The sequence below is a fragment of the Chelon labrosus genome (genome assembly GCF_963514085.1).
Source record: "Chelon labrosus genome assembly, chromosome: 4".
Lineage (NCBI taxonomy): Eukaryota > Metazoa > Chordata > Actinopteri > Mugiliformes > Mugilidae > Chelon > Chelon labrosus.
This window is the reverse complement of record NC_140340.1, coordinates 6,092,085-6,108,841: the sequence shown is the minus strand read 5'-3', so window position 1 is coordinate 6,108,841 and position 16,757 is coordinate 6,092,085. Positions and strand designations below refer to the sequence as shown.

General features: G+C 44.0%; 1 protein-coding gene across 1 annotated transcript in view; it reads right to left on the bottom strand.

The window, feature by feature from the left end:
* dip2bb (disco-interacting protein 2 homolog Bb) overlaps window positions 1–16,757 on the bottom strand; it is a 47,021-nt gene that overhangs the window by 18,225 nt on the left and 12,039 nt on the right. The window contains exons 2-8 of the mRNA XM_084543869.1: window positions 9,604–9,675; window positions 8,124–8,270; window positions 3,308–3,433; window positions 2,896–3,216; window positions 1,971–2,117; window positions 1,226–1,345; window positions 295–492 (exon numbers count right to left, since the gene is read on the bottom strand). Coding sequence (XP_084399995.1) covers window positions 295–492; window positions 1,226–1,345; window positions 1,971–2,117; window positions 2,896–3,216; window positions 3,308–3,433; window positions 8,124–8,270; window positions 9,604–9,675 — 1,131 coding nt within the window. The remainder of the gene's footprint in view (window positions 1–294; window positions 493–1,225; window positions 1,346–1,970; window positions 2,118–2,895; window positions 3,217–3,307; window positions 3,434–8,123; window positions 8,271–9,603; window positions 9,676–16,757) is intronic.

Below are 16,757 nucleotides of genomic sequence, written 5' to 3'. Positions count from 1 at the left end.
CCCACAGATACTTGTTCAGTTTGGGATCTAGTGAATGTTTTTTTAGTTGTTCCTAAAGTGTTTTTGTGTGTGCCATCAAGGAGTCATTGCTATGGGGTGGGGGTGCCTGGTCTGGTCTAGGTGGGTGCTACATGTCTAAGTAACATCCACATGAATGAATACCAGGTCCAAAAGTTTCCCAGCAGAACACTGAGTTCTCACAAGATGGTTTAAATGTTATTTATTTCTCCTGTCATAATGGTCATAATGTTGCGGCCGATCGGTGCATTAAACAGTTTTAACTTTGCCCCTCACCATAAGTCAGAGTATAGAGCGGCCTGCCCGTGATGTCAAGAGCAGTGAGGGCGGGGCTCTTCCCCTGAGTGGCCCCCCAACGGGCCAAAGCTGCCTGCAGGGCCGGGGGCCAGTTGCTGACCACTCCCAGAGGCTCCCCTTTCACTGGCATGATCTGACGGCCCTCCGGTCTGGGCGTGTTGGGGTCCGGCTGGGGCACTGCGACGGAGAGACAAAAGAACGCGTGCAAAGTAGGTTAAAGATTAATGGCATCGCTTATGGACGCTGCCGAGATAAAAGGAGCCCGCACTACCCTGCTGGCCCGTACAGTAGATCAGTTTCACTTAACTTCCCTGTGTTCTTTCCCTTCTTCTCACCTTTAATCCCTAATCCTTTTCATCATTAACTTCTTAACTTTATTAGCTCATAGTTATTTATTTCATGCTCTGCCTTTCTTTTCATTCTCCCTCATTCTCCCAACGTTTTCCCTTTCAACTGGTTTGACATACAGAAATGAATTATCATTGAATTACAACTTTGGACCTAAGGTAATAAGGCCTCCTTTATAAGCTGCTGGTTAATTAGTCACGTACTATTCATTTATAGCCAGCAATAAGCGCGTTTGTGGTGCCAGGTTGTAAAAATTGCCTTTGGTTGGACAACTTTTGCATTTAACTGGACCAGAATAAATGTTAATTTGATACCATTTACAACTGAGGAGCTAGTAAATGCGTTGTCATTAGTCACAACATGAAAAAAATAACCTTTACAAAAGCGATCAGCACCTAAATGTGAGTTTTAAAGTGAAAAATGTGTGCTTTTTTTTTTTTCTTTTAATCCTTCCTGCATATATTACACATTATAAATTATACATGCTGGAGACTGCAGCAGACAGAAGTTCTGGTTTTGTGTGAGTAACTGTAAAAATACAACAAATACAACTGTAGCTCACCTTCTACGATCTCCTCGGAGTCGTCGGTGAAGAACTCGCTGAGCGGGGGCCTCTTGGGCCTCTTTAGGGTGTTGAGCAGCTGCTGGATCTTAGTGGACACCCTGCTGCTCACAGGAACTCCTGGAAGCACGGGGGGAGGAGGGGGCAAAGGTGAAGAGGGGGGCAAACGCACAGCGTGGCTCACGCATAGTGACAAAACGCCACCTACTTAAACATCTCAGCATCTCATAGTCCTGCCGCCCTTCATCCCGTGACACGCGTCCTCAAAGCTTTGACAAATTTGCGAATTCAGACTTTACCCTGAAATGATTGTGACGCGCTCTAGGGATGAAAAGCAGCAGCGTAGGTAGGTGGCGTCAACAAAATTAAAAGTGAGAGGTGGGATAAAGTTGTTTTTTTTTGGTTTGGGATCACACATGAGGATTGACTTTGTGCGTGGATTTTGCTTTATTTCCTTTTTTAGAATCATTCATTCCAAACAGTAGGGAGAGTAAGGGTACACCAGCAAACACAGGAGGCTGCGGACACCACACATTAAGGAAGTTTCCTTACTCTGGGTATTACCTCTTCCTACCAGGCAGTCAAATAAACATGTGACAATGTTGAGAAGAGATTGAGAAGAGAAGAAAGAAGCAGTAAAGTCGGATTAATGGAGACCGAACGCCGGAAACTTATTTGAAGAAAGAGAAATCAGACACAGGCGCCCGCACGCGAAGACACGGAAAACACACGAATGTGGCGTTACCATCGGCGGTCTCCATCATGCTGGAGCGGCTCTGCCCGCGGCTCATCCCTCGGACGACGGCGTTGGAGGGCAGGTCCACCCGGGGGCCTCTGGCTGGTGGGGCCACGGCGGTCACGTCCGGAGGAGGGGCGCTGTTCACCGAGGGAGCTGCAGGGAAACACTGTGGTTTTACTATGAAGTAGTCTTATTGTGGCTGTGATGTTCAGTTAAATCAGTTTAATGTGGGAGGCCCAGGTCTGAAACATCTGGCACGTCATTTGACGGTTTTAGTTTGAAAGCCGCTTGGGCGGCACAGTGTCGTGGTGGTTAGCACTGATGCCTCACAGCAAGAAGGTTCTGGGTTCAAATCCGTTGGCCTTTCTGTGTGGAGTTTGCATGTTCTACCTGTGTCTGTGTGTGTTTTCCCAGGGTTCTCCAGCTTCCTCCCACCGTCCAAAGACATGCTGGTTAGGTTCATTGGTGATTCTAAACTGGTCGTAGGTGTGAGTGTGAATGGTTGTCTGTCTCTCTGTGTTAGCCCTGAGATAGACTGGAGACCTGTCCAGGGTGTACCCCGCCTCTCGACCAATGACAGCTGGGATAGGCTCCCAGATGTGTGTGATGTCTGAGAATGTGTGACTGGGTGCGATTGAGTCTCTAAATCAAAGAATATAGTGGATGATACCTGGCATTTGTGTGGTCCAAAAGTTTCCCAGCAGAACATTGTATTGTCACAAGATGGTCAATGTTATTTACTTCTCCTGTCAGTGGTCATAATGTTATGCTTGATCAGGGCATATCTCTATAGACCTCTTACTGAAGGTCATTTTATGAGCTAGTAGTGTTCCTGGTCACAATCTGCTGATATTCCCTGTTAAATGAGTTTGAAGGAGCTTGTTGGACAAATATTTGGTGTCCCAAGTATTTTAAAAGCAGAGAGCCTCACCAATGCGACTGTGAGCCATCATGTCCGTCACTGCAGCGGTGCGGGTCTGCTGGTGCTGAGGCTGGTACTGTGGTTGGAGCTGCGGCTGATACAGAGGCTGGTACTGAGGCTTGTACTGAGGCTGAGGCTGGCTCTGAGGCTGAGGCTTGGCCTCCCCGTGGGACAGCGTGGAGGAGGCCGAGGAGGAGGTGGAGGAGCCCTGGACGGAGCGGTTGATCCAGGACTCCGGGCTCTGCAGGTTGGGATTGACCGGAGGCGGGGGAGCCACCACCGAGGACTGTCTGCGCGCGGACGTCTCGTCGTCAGAACCTGATGAGGAGTCTGAATGCGGGAGAGCAAAGGGTGAACATCCCGCACTGGATACAGGTCAAAGGTTAGAGTCACCGCAGGAGAGGAGGATTATCCCATTTACCTGGTGGTGTGCGAGTTTCGATGGGAGACTGGACGTAAGTGGAGCGCCGTTTGGTAGGCATGGGAAGAGCCATCTTCTCCTCCTTATGTTTAGCCAGGGCAGCTTGTACGGCCTCAGTGTGGATATCTGCAAGGACAGAAAACAATAAACACTTTATATTTGCACTTTTGTTGCTTTGCATTCAAAACAACAAAACAATGAACTCAACTCAAGAGACATCTTATTTAAAACACACATTTAAGGTCTTATTTTTTCCTTTACATTAAAGATTTTTCTATCCAAAGCTAATGTTCTTAGTGCATAAATAGTATTATTGTACGGTTGAATTATTTCAGTGAGCTGCCTCTAGATTAGTGGATCTCAACCTACAGGGGGCAGTAGTGAGGGAACCTCAGTGGCATTTCTGAAGACACTGGTGAGGTAAAAAAGAAGATAATAAAAATAAAGCAGAGAATATTTGTACAATTATTTTTTAAAGAAAAAAAAAACAGGAAATGAATTATTTTTATTGCCATCGTGTAGGCAGCAGGATGAACGTGGCGGGTTGTGGGAGAATTAATTGGACAAAAGAGAAGGGAAAAACATAATTACTGAAATTAAATAACCTGAGGGGGAAATATCATTTTGGATCGTTTGTTGAAAATAAAATAAAATAATAATTTTAATGAAAACACATCATTTTTGTTTTAACCCTCATAGCCTGTTACTATACCACTGAGGGACAAAAGTGTCCTCTTCAAAAACGCCATAGAAATAGCATACGTTATTATTTCTTTCTACTTTTTTTTTTAACTTAAATTCTTTAATCAACTTCAGTCCTAATCATAAATACCAAATGTTTAATTAATCTCAGAATTTTAACCCTTTATATGTCAGTGTTTGTGACGGCATTGCAAAGTTTTCTGAAAAAAAGAAAATACACATAGAAAAAATTTAATATTTTCAATAATCTGAAAGAAAAGTGGATTTTTTTTTTGATTTATTACAGATTTGGATGTCAATGATTAGTAACAACACTGATATTTATGGATTTTACGTTATTTTTTTATAGTCTCAGATTTTTAAAAATAGAAATGGAACAAATAAAAAAATAGAGTAAATATATAAATCTTTTAAACAATCACAAACTGCAGCTTGGCAACAGCTGCTTCCGTCGTTTATAGTACCTTTCGATCGCAAAATTACAGTTTTGTTTTAGGAAGATTAGTGTGACGCCATTTTCAGCGTGAAACAGCAAAAACCACGAGAGGAGAGAACGGATCTGTGTGCATTAGCCCACTCACGTCCCTACACTAAAAAAAAAAAAATGAACAAAGCAATAAATGCAGAGGCTCTTTTACTCGATGACACCCACAGGCGCGTTCAAAAAAGCGCCATGTAAGAAAAAAACACGCGCAACAAAAGACCACTTACTGAAGAATCTTATCTTTTTTACTGAGGGGACATCATTTCTGCCTCCACATCAACACATTTCAATAAATCATCAGGCACAGCTCATTACACAGCAGCAGCAGCAGCAGCAGCAGCGGGGACCAGGATTACATAACTGGCATTCTGCTGAACAGCTCCCTCTGAGCTAAATCATCATCTCTCATAATCACGCCACAGCACACCCTCACAGAGGAGCGCCGGGACAGGCCCACTCCTCACACATGTCCGGGAGGATGAGGGCGGTCTCCACGGCGATGGGCGCGGTAGGGTCCAGCTCCCATCAGTACTTGGGCAGCCTACAAACCTTAATCTCATTTTTTTTTTTTAATCTTTCGCACATTTTGATTTATTAATTTCTACCTGTCGCACTGTTTACACTGTGAATGTAAAACCGTACCATTGTATTTTGCCGAATGCAGAAGTGACATGTTTTCTAAGAGGTGTAATAAACACTAAGCAGTAATAACCACTATTATTACAGACATTATGACATGATGAGTGTCCGTGTCAAAACTTCAGACTTAATCTCAGCCTGGTAGCTGTCAGCCAGTTCATCACTTTAGTCGAGTATAAAATAACCAGAGGTGGAAAAAGTACTAAAATATCGTACTCAAGTAAAAGTACCAATACTTGGATGAAATATTACTCAAGTACAAATGAAATTACCCATCTGAAAAATTACTCAAGTAAAAGTAATAAGTAGCTAATTTAAAATGTATTTTAAGTAAAAGTTACTAGTTACATTTAAAAAAAAAACTGTAGAACGGGGCGGGGGATCTCTCCCATGTAGTGAAAATAGGACATGGGGTCATACATCCAAAACTGTTTAGTTTTTAATTAAAGAACAATCTATACAAATGTATAAAAATCTATACAAATGTATACACATGTAATGACAACATAACACATGTCACACATGACATGTAAGACCCTTAGAAAGGTATAATGTGCAATTTTAGATCTGACCCTCCCATAAAACTTTTTCAAACAATCAACTGTCAATCAAACTGTCTCTGAACCGTCGTCGCTCTTCTGATCCACCTCCATCTCGTTCTCAATCTCCTACAGAAAGACTTGGCGCTTGGTAGTGGTAGCCTACATGCTGACCATACGTCACTCACTACGTGGTTCCGGGCGCGATTTTTTTTTTCGGTTTTCTTTAGTCAACGTTTTTTTTTTTACTCAGTAACGGATGGGATTTGTAATGTAGCGAAATACAATACTTCACTCAAAACGTAATCAAGTAAAATTTAAATTACCGATTTTAAAAACTACTTGAAAAATACAAAATACACAAAAAAACTACTCAATACAGTAACGTGAGTAAATGTATTTCGTTACTTTCCACCTCTGAAAATAACTTAGTAATTTAATTTAAGGACTGTCCTGAAACTTTGCACAGTTTCCCCAGAGGAGGATGCCGACTGACTTTTTCCTCTAGCCTCACCGCAACTTAATTTAATAACCTGAAACTTGCAATGACAACCTACTCAAACGTTGAACTATGTGATGTAGACTAAGATGCATGAGGAGCCGTGTGTCGTATTTTACTCAATCACAGATGTCTTTATTTTTACTATAGATTACAGTGTGTAGTTCCAGTGTTGTAGACTGAGATCGAATTTGCATGCTAATGCCATGTCTGAACAGGCCCTAATGGCTGTTGCATACTCCGCAAGTTTGTTCTCGCTCCTCCGGCTGTGAGAATAGACCGACGTCATTTTGGTTCTCACGGCCATCGTTTGGGAGTTCTCGCAGCGTGTTCTCAACACGTCAACCTGGCAGAACTTTTTTATCCCGTCAATTATTCTCTGATTGGTTAGAAACCGGAGTGGGTGCGGTTAATGTTGAAAAGCTGAAATGCTAGCGGCCATCCTGTGAGCTCCCAGCGCCTGCTAATCTCTCCTGGGTAGAGATCGGCATATTGTGTGCGAGGGTGCGTGATAGATGAATGAACGGCGCGATCCGACGGACACAGTCGTCAGAATGACTGGCCGACTGACCGAATCACCCACAATGTTTAGCGCATGTGACGTATGCTGCAGTGGGAGGGGCCTATGAGGACTTGCCTGGAGTTCGGCGCTTGAGTTTCTTGTGAAGTATGAATGACCTGGCCAGAATGAACTTCGTTTACTCACCCATATAACTTTTGTGTAATTTGTAGTCCTTTGGGAGATATTTAGATCAGCGTATATCCATATAGTGGGAGTGAATGGGGCACCGAAACACAGCATCTAAATAACGCATTATCTGCCAAGAAACTTGTTCATTTCACTAATATTTTGTTATCGTACGTTAGTGCTACTCCCTGTTGAGTCCAGAGTTAGCTGTTATCATCATCCAGGGTCTGTAGATTGACCTACAGACTCCAGATGATGTCTTCTGACCTGGATGATGTCATCTCTGAGCGCCGCGCGCACCCGCAATGGTCGGCTTGTTTACCTGTAATTTACTACTGCTAATTTTTTGCAACATGGCTGAAGATTTTTCCGATTCTGAGGTTGTGGACGAAACATAGCAGTAGCACTGTCGTGGGTGCGCGCGGCGCTCAGAGAAGACATCATCCAGGTTGTAAAAAACAGTAGTTCCCCTTTAAGAAGTCACTTCTCACTGTCAGAGTATTTAATCACATCAGATCTTGTTACTTCAATATATTTACTTCCTCATCATCTCTCCTTACTCAAATAAATACACATCTCTCAAAGGAAGCAGAACAGTTCTGTTTGACTTTATGACAGAATTCAAACCATAATCTCATTAACTGTGAACTGAAGTCGCCTTAAGACATTTCCCCCAGTATCAGGAAAGCGACACGACAACTCCTCTAATGGACCCAGATTCCACTTTTACTACTCAACTCATTGTACCAGTCTCATGTCAGGCTCTGCAGAACTAAAGATCCTGATCCTCTGTGTCAAAGACTTCAATCAGAGGAAACAGAAATATGTCATTCGTCAGATTTTATATAAGACTCCACCAAACCCTAACCCAAAGGATGGTGTTAAGAAAAGCAACAGCAGGGTGTGGACCTGTCTGGAGAGAGAATTGCTTTCATAGTCTGAACAAACACTGGTAATACCCTCCTCACATGCTTTGTGCTCTTTCGTCTTAACAGTGCCGCTCTGTTTTTTTTTGTTGTTGCTTTTTTTTTTTTACCCTGGCCGACGTCAGGTTTTCCAGCCTGCTAACACACATAGCCAGGCAATGACATCACTATTTATCCTTAATTGGTCCCTTTGAAACAGCCCAGCATCTGAGCTTTAAAACCACTCCGGCTCCACAGGCGGAGCTGATGAAAGCTAATTTCAGATGGAACCGACTGGCGCTTCCGAAGTGCTGCAGGATGTGGCTTCTCCCCTGACATATCAGAGGACTTCCGGCTGACCTGATCTGTAGCGGTCATCCCTGGTCCCTCCGCCCCGATGTGCTCTGCGGGAGCGGCGGTCGCGGTAGCGGGACGAACTGGAGGGGGGAGGCCCGTGGCTGGAGGAGCTGGGAGCGGGAGGCTGCACGTCATTCTGAGGGGGCGGCGCTGTCCAAAGCAGACACAACAGGAACATGAGTAAAAATTGTTGTTACACTGCCTACTATTACCTTCTGTGTATCCCTCATCATTAACTAAAGTTGCATGTGCCTTAATAAATATCCACTAACATCAGCCACAACATTAAACCCATAATCTCCTTACAATTCTAAGATTTGCTTGGAAACCTTTGGTCCCGGTTACTTGGACACGAACCACCCATTTAAATGTGGCCAGGCAACCCCACCCCATAGCAACAACACTCCTCCCCTACAGCCTGCAACCATCCCCAGCGGGACAATGAGCCCAGGACGCATGAAACATTTGCTAAGGTGCTGACCCAGATTCAAACCTCCCAAGATCTCCGGCTCTCACTACCCATGTCCTGGTGGCAGATAACCCGGGACACGATTACGACGAGTCAGAGCTGTTTTTGGAGGCACAAGGGAGACCTACACAATATTAGGAAGGTGGTTTTAATGTTGTGGCTGATCGGTGCAGGGAAATTAGAAGACAGATTGCACCATTATCATTATCAGGAATTAATGTGCAATAAAAGACATTAACAGAGCAGCATATATCCAGTGTACAACTTTAACTTTGGTTCTTGATACACACCGACCAGGCATAACATTATGACCACCTTCCTAATATTGTGTAGGTCTCCCTTGTGCCTCCAAATCAATTGTGACTCATCAGAGAATGGACATGTGCCTTCTGAGGGTGTCCTGTGGTGTCTGGTAACAGAATGTTGTTAGTGGGGGCCTTTGAGGGGAGGGGGCCTCTGTGGATCATCCCACTGATACTTGATCAGTTTGGGATCGAGTGAATTTGGAGGCCAGGTCAACACCTTGTGTTTTTCTTCATGTTTTTTTAGTTGTTCCTAAACCGTCAGGCTGCATCCTGCTGAGGATGGCTGCTTCCATCGAGGAGAGTCATTGCTATGGGGTGGGGGTGCCTGGTCTGGTCTAGGTGGGTGCTACATGTCTAAGTAACATCAACACGAATGAATGCCAGGTCCAAAAGTTTCCCAGCAGAACGTTGAATTGTCAAAAGATGGTCGATGTTATTTACTTCACCTGTCAGTGGTCATATTGTTGTGGACGATCAGTGTATATCACCCCATAATTATTCCGAAACTAATAGATATTTTGTGATTTTATTTGTTTAGCAAAATACATTTACAGTGTGACATAATGGTTTAAATAAAGTAATAAGCAGAGAACTTTGCGGAACAGTGCCACGGCAATAAGACGCTGAAAATACATTTAAAAAAAAGACGTAGATATCAAAGAACAAAAAGACACTTGCTCTGGGAAAGTAAGAGGTGAGGAGTGGATACCTGGAGTGTGGATGATGTAGGGAGCCAGGAGCTTGGTCCTTTTCTTCTCATAGCCCTTCTGTGTAATGTCACCTGTGAAACAAAAAGAAACAACATCATAGTTTTAAAAATACTGAGCATTAGATAGATAGATAAATAGATAGATAGATAGACAGATAGATAGATAGATAGATAGATAGATAGATAGATAGATAGATAGATAGATAGATAGATAGATTCAAACACATTGCAAAGTGTTGTAATAATATGTCGTGAGGCCTTTGGTGATTCCCACTTTTGAGATATTTTATGTTAACGTGAATAATATTTCTAAAGTATAACACAATTTCTCTCTTCTTAAACTTTCCTTTAACAGTCTCAACGTGGTACGAAGCAAGTGACAACCATGATTCATGAGCTGAACACTTTGTAATTCGATAGTTGACCAAACGCCACACTAATTGGCTTCCTCTGATGTGTCTGACTCAGTCGCCGCCTGTTTAAATGCAATGTGACGACGACGACGTGGGGAAGGAGAAAGCTGCTGAGATGAAGCAGACAGGTAAAGGAAAACAAAAAAAAACTAGTAATGAGGAAGATGAAAACACAGATGGACGCGCGCGGTGTTGCTGTAATCTCCAGGGACGGCCGGCGGCGTCGGCGGGAGGGGACGGAAAAACAAAACACGGCTAAATCTGGAAACGTCGTACGGAAGCGCGGGCAAGGGACGGGATGATTCAGAGACGCGGGGAGAGAAAACGGAGGACGGGAAAGGTGGGAAAGACACGGCGGTGAGGCGGAAATGACGAGAGCGCAGAGGAGGAAGAGATGAAGAGGAGGAGAGGAGATGACAGAGGTGAGAGATTCCAGGGGGGACAGGAGAGGGGGAATCCTGAGTCACACGACCCAAGTGGTGGGAAAGCGAAATGTGTCCTTTCAACACCTCCGTCAAAATCTCCTGCTGACTGCCCATCTGCAGCCCCCCCCCCCCCCCCCCCCAGGCGGAACCCAAAACGGGCTGACTGAGCTCCATGCTGGCCCTGAAGCGATGCAGTGACTCTGCCAAACTCCTCCGTGGGCAAAGATGTCAGATTTTCAGGCACATACTAAAAATCCATCTGGAGAGTCAGCATTCACTCCTCTAGTAACCGTGCTGAGCGGAGATGATTCATTCAGTATGTCGGCTGCCCTGGCCGCTCTCAAACCGCAAATCTGTCATGAGGACTGGCTCAGTAACAGAGCTCAAACCTGTTATCACTACACACAGCCTCCGTATGTGGATAAAGAACGAGAGACACCTGGTTAGCACGTCTTCTAAAGCTCTGAGACACGTGAAAGACACGCCGACGGGTAGAAAGCAGCGCGAGACGGACGTCGTCTCTGTCGTCTCTTCCCAGTTACACCACAGAGGACAATAGAGATTAAGACAAGGATTTCCTGGTACCATGACACACACTAACAGTACAGGCCAGAGGACAACATGGTACGATTCAGGGGGAATCTACTGGCAGAATAGGAATATAGAATTACATTTTCTTTAGTATCGAAGCAACTGGGTCATACATAACCTTTAGTTATGTTTACATCCAAGTACACCGATCAGCCAGACATGTAGCACCCACCTAGACCAGACCAGGTATCCCCACCCAATAGCAATGACACTCCTTGATGCAGCAGCCATCCCCAGCAGGATGCAGCCTGACACAGACACACACACAAAAATACTTTAGGAACAACTAAAAAAAAAAAAACATGAAGAACAGGACAAGGTGTTGAGCTGGCCTCCAAATTCACTAGATCCCAAACTGATCAAGTATCTGTGGGATGATCCACAGAGGCCTCCTGGGCTGAAAAACGAAGGTGGCATGGAAGTGCCAAAACTTCAGGTATAAAAACCAGCTTTGGCCTCTATAGCCAACTTCATCATTCGTGACAACTACGTCCCACCTTTTGCGCAATTCATGCGCGATGTTATGAATACTGGGTTCCTGGTGTTTATACAGTGACTGTTCAGAGTTGAGTGTTAGTAGCTTAAAAGGTAAATACAGGCAAATTAACCTGTCTATCTGTAGTACATCTACTTTATTTGCATAGTTGCTGGAGGGGAAGCAAACTGCATGGTTGATCTTCGTTATCAGTTGTTGGCGTGAGAATAAATGATCACCTCCGAGGGATGATCACATGCATAACAGCACATCACATACAAAAAAAATAAATAAATAAAACGCACCAGTTGCAGATCTGTAAATACAGACCTTTTTTCACGTAGAATGTCAAGTTGTGACGCCGTGTTTCTACAGTAGCCCAGGAAGAACAAAACAAACACTAACTCTAGAGACAGCCTTTCATGTTTTTACACTTGAAAAGGGAGGGGGCGCATTCAGCTGGTTGCAATCTTCAAACTCACCACTAGGTGTCACTAAATCAGACGTACTGGTCCTTTAATACTATAATAAAAATAAGTCACAGCACTTGAGGATAATTTGCATTTGCTACAACGCAGGTATTATTTTCACATCTTGGGCATAAGAAATTAAATAGCATTAAGACGAGGCAAGAAACACAAAGATGATCGGTTAGCTGAGAATCAACTCTCAATCCCAGCAATGAGTTCTTAAGTGGCCAATGCCTCACATAAACTGTCTGAATGCCTTTCAGGAGTGTGACAGTACAGCCCACATTTAAACAGAATCATATCCATTACCCAAACACTCGGGATAGACGACACATTAAACCAATCTGACTGAACATAAACATTTGAAGTGCTCAGGAAACCTTTAATTTTGAGTCCATGCCAGCTTCTTCATCTGCAGGGGGAAAAAAAAACATGGGATACGACGGCAAACTACTACAAGCTATTAATGGCTCTAGGGAAGAGCATTTTTGGGAAAAAAAACTGAGCGAGCACAAATGTCATAATCTATCTTTTTTTTTTTCCCCCCACAGGAAGCATGAGTGGGCTCTCATCTGCAGACCAGGATTTTGGTTTGTAAAATGTATTGGTTTGGAATATTTTGGATAACAGTCACTAAAATTTCAAGTACGCTCCACTAATCCGGATGCGTCTTGAACGTCTGTTTTTGCTTCTTGCTACTCAAGTATGAAAATCAGACATAACTCAATTGAACTCAAAGTGTTAGACAACGGAAATTGTGCAACGAGGACGGGATACGATCCAGACCACACATGGACCCAACTTCATTTGATTATTTTAGCTTTATTGTGAAATCCTGACATGTATCATGTTACTTCATTACAACAACCAGGGCAGCAAAGCTTAATCCACTAACGCATCTACACAGATAAACAGATAACGCTGCGTATATCACTACAGACAAGATGGAAACACAGCAAGATTGTTCCTGTTTGGACGATATCGCCCGAGAACCCGCTTCAACGCAATATCCACTCGAGGACCGGAGCCAGTTTATTATTTATTTTTTTCCCCCGGGGCCAAAAATGGAAGACAAGCAAACACTTCCATAAGTAATGCATGAACGGTACAGTTGGCCGCGCTCAGTCACATGATTTATTTTTAGCTTATGTGAACAGGCAGTTTCTCTGCAGAAAGACGGAGAGGGAGGGATGGAGTCAGCGATGGGGGAGGGGGCTGGCACGGCATTAAATGAATCTCAAAGTAATCACTCTTCCATCTGGATGATTTGAAATTCATCTGTTTTTGTTTTTTGTGTGCTCGTATCATCAGTCTCCAGCGGTCGGAGCGCAATGGTTAAAAGAAGTGCGTCCTGTCAGTGAAGTGCAGGTGAACGGGGGGAGGGGGGGGGGGGGGGGGGGGCCTGTTCGGACCTTGCATTAAAGGGGAACTATTGTTTTTTACAACCTGGACATTATTTCTGGCATAAAATATGATCGTTTACTCATAACGTTTGCGTCATTTGGAGTTGTTAGGACTATATCCATATAGTGGGAGTGACTGGGGCACCAAAACACAGCCTCTAAATAACACATTATCTGCCGCGAAACTCGTTCATTTCACCAATATTTTGTTATTGTACCCTAGTGCTATTCCCCGTTGAGTCTGGAGTTAGCTGTTATCATCATCCTTCTGACCCAACGGGGAATAGCACTAGTGTTCAATAACAAAATATTGGTGAAATGAACGAGTTTCGCGGCAGATAATGTGTTATTTAGAGGCTGTGTTTCGGTGCCCCAGTCACTCCCACTATATGGATATACGCGGATGTAATGGTGCGTTCTATTTGTCTTGTAAGCGCGACTTGCAACTCGGGAGTGACGTCACATCCGTGTCGGAAAACAAGTTACAGCGGGTTTTTGCGTTCTGTTTTGTACACAACATGACAGGTCGGAGAAAAGATGTTTATAGTGTTTATCTTGTTTACAGTGCAACCACGGCGGATTTCACATGTTCATTACATATTACACAAACATATTTCACAGTTTGATATCTGAATATTCCGTTTTGATTAACGTTAACGATAGGCTACTGCTCCGCTTTCTGCTCAAGACTCGGCATTGTTGTCATAGCAACATGGAGCGTCTCTAGCCAAAATTAGACTGCACAAGCTACAAAATAACTTATTAAGCGGTATTTAGCTGTAGCGACATGCCTATTAGGTAACCGTATACACTGCTATGTGTACGACTTCTACATTTGGTTACAACAAAGACAAAAGTGCTTAAAATAGTAGAAAACCACAATGTTTACTACGTGTGATGCTCGTGGTAGCCATCTTGGAAACTGAACTCGGGGTCCTCTGAGCCTCGACGAGTTGACGACTTGTAAATACGACCTCGGGGGCGTTCTATTTGCAACTTCCGGTTCGTAACTCGGGAAAACAACTCGGAAAACGAGTTCGGTGGACAAATAGAACGCCCCATAAATATCTCCCAAACTACAAATTACAAAAGTTATATGGGTGAGTAAACGATCATATTTTATGCCAGAAATAAGGTCCAGGTCGTAAAAAACAGTAGTTCCCCTTCAATATCCGATCTGGGCTATCCCATCGCAAGTGACCAGCTTTAGGTACATGTGCGCAGACCCTGCTTTTTCCTTTTCAGGTGATCATTTATAATAGTGGTCATATATTTTTTTCTTAATGAATGATTTAAGCTCCAGCGATGCAAGACCACCCCTGTCGCGTATACCCAGGATACATTGCGTTCACACTATCAAAGGAATCCGGACACATCTGGACACATGCGAGGCAGACCACCTCCAAATGTGGTCAGAGATCAGATCTCGCAAATGCGCCCTGGCGATGTTCACACCTGTCTTTCACATGATCGGATCTTAATGCAAAGTCTGAACAGGTCCAAGGAAACTCTTAAAGACGGAGCATGAAAACGTTTATTTGCGAGCAGCCTGACTTTTTGTCCTCACAAATAAAATGATGAGGATCGGCACCTCTCTGCTCACGATGTACACTCAAATAAACGCTCAAACAAATCTGCTTAAGAGGCAAATCACAGCTCCACCGTGGAGACGAGGGCCTCACTCGTTAACCCACTTTCTCACAGTGACCCAGTCACGTCTGTCCTAATGGGGGAGGTCACAATCAAACTGCTTCAGCATTACAGTCACGTATGAGGCCACCACAGCTCTCCTCTGCCAACCTGGTTTGATAAAACTCGTGTGTTTATCTTTCATTTCCCACAACCTTTGAGAAACGCCAAAGCTGCGATGTCGCCCCAGCCCTGTACACTTTCACGCTTTCTAGCTGGAGATTACTTGAATTGCAGCGAGACTGCTCTCTCCTCCTGGGCACTCGGTCTGAATAGTAATTAGCTACCAACCTCTGTTCTCTCTCTCCCCGCTCATCAAATCAGTCGCTCTCACAAGAAAAAACAAACTCATGTCAACACCTGCTCCTCAACAATTACATGAACACGTATTAAAATATTACAGGGGCTTCCAGCTGCTAATCTCAGAGAAAACGAGACTTAGTCAACAAGGTCTGATATTGGCTCAGACTCAAAGCTCCAAGTTTGATCTTCCAAATGTTTTATACACTTATCAGGCATAACATTATGACCACCTTCCTAATATTGTGTCTGTCTCCAAAACATTTGTGACTCATCAGAAAATGGACATGGGCCTTCTGAGGGTGTCCTGTGGTGTCTGGCAGCAGAATGTTGTTAGTGGGGGGGCCTTTGAGGGGAGGGGCCTTTGTGGATCATCCCACAGATACTTGATCAGTTTGAGATCTAGTGAATTTGGAGGCCAGGTCAACATCTTGTGCTGTTCTTCATGTTTTTTTTTTAGTTTTTCCTAAAGTGTTTTTGTGTGTGTGTCTGTGTCAGGCTGCATCCTGCTGGGGATGGCTGCTGCCATCAAGCAGTGTCATTACTACAGGGTGCGGGGGTACCTGGTCTGGTCTAGGAGGGTGCTACATGTCTAACTAACATCCACATGAATGAATACCAGGTTCAGAAGTTTCCCATCAGAACACTGTATTGTCACAAAATCTGCAGAGCACACATCCTACTGAAACCTCCCTGTGGCCTCATCCTCCTCCACACACTCCTTGTGCACATGCCGCCAACAGTTTGACATACTGCACTCCCCCTGTTCTTTCACACGCATGCATGTTTGCTGTCAGTCGGGACTCCACCTCTGTCCTCTCTCCTACTTACGTCTATGACCACACAACAAACAGCTAGCATATCGTCAGTGTGACATTTACATTTAGGATAACATCTAATTGTGACAACATTAACATCATCACAGCTACATTTGCGGAATGACAAGTGTCTCCATAGCCCTGTTCAGACCTCGTATTACATTGTGAGCTATACACCGATCAGCCAAATCATTAAAGCCACAGGAGAAGTGAATAATATTGTTACATCTTCTGCTGGGAAACCTTTGTACACACACAAAAATGCTTTAGGACTAAAAAAAAACATGAAAAACAGCACAAGGTGTTGACCTGGCCTCCAAATTCACCAGATCCTAAACTGATAAAGTATCTGTGGGATGATCCACAGAGGCCCCTCCCCTCAAAGGCCCCCACTAACAACATTCTGGTGCCATACACCACAGGACATGTCCATTCTCTGATGAGTCACAACTGTTTTAGAGGCACAAGGGAGACCTACACAATATCATGAAGATGGTCATAATGTTATGATTGATCGGTGTATTTGACAACATGAATAGTGTCCGGTCTTTATGTCTGTGAATATTCTCC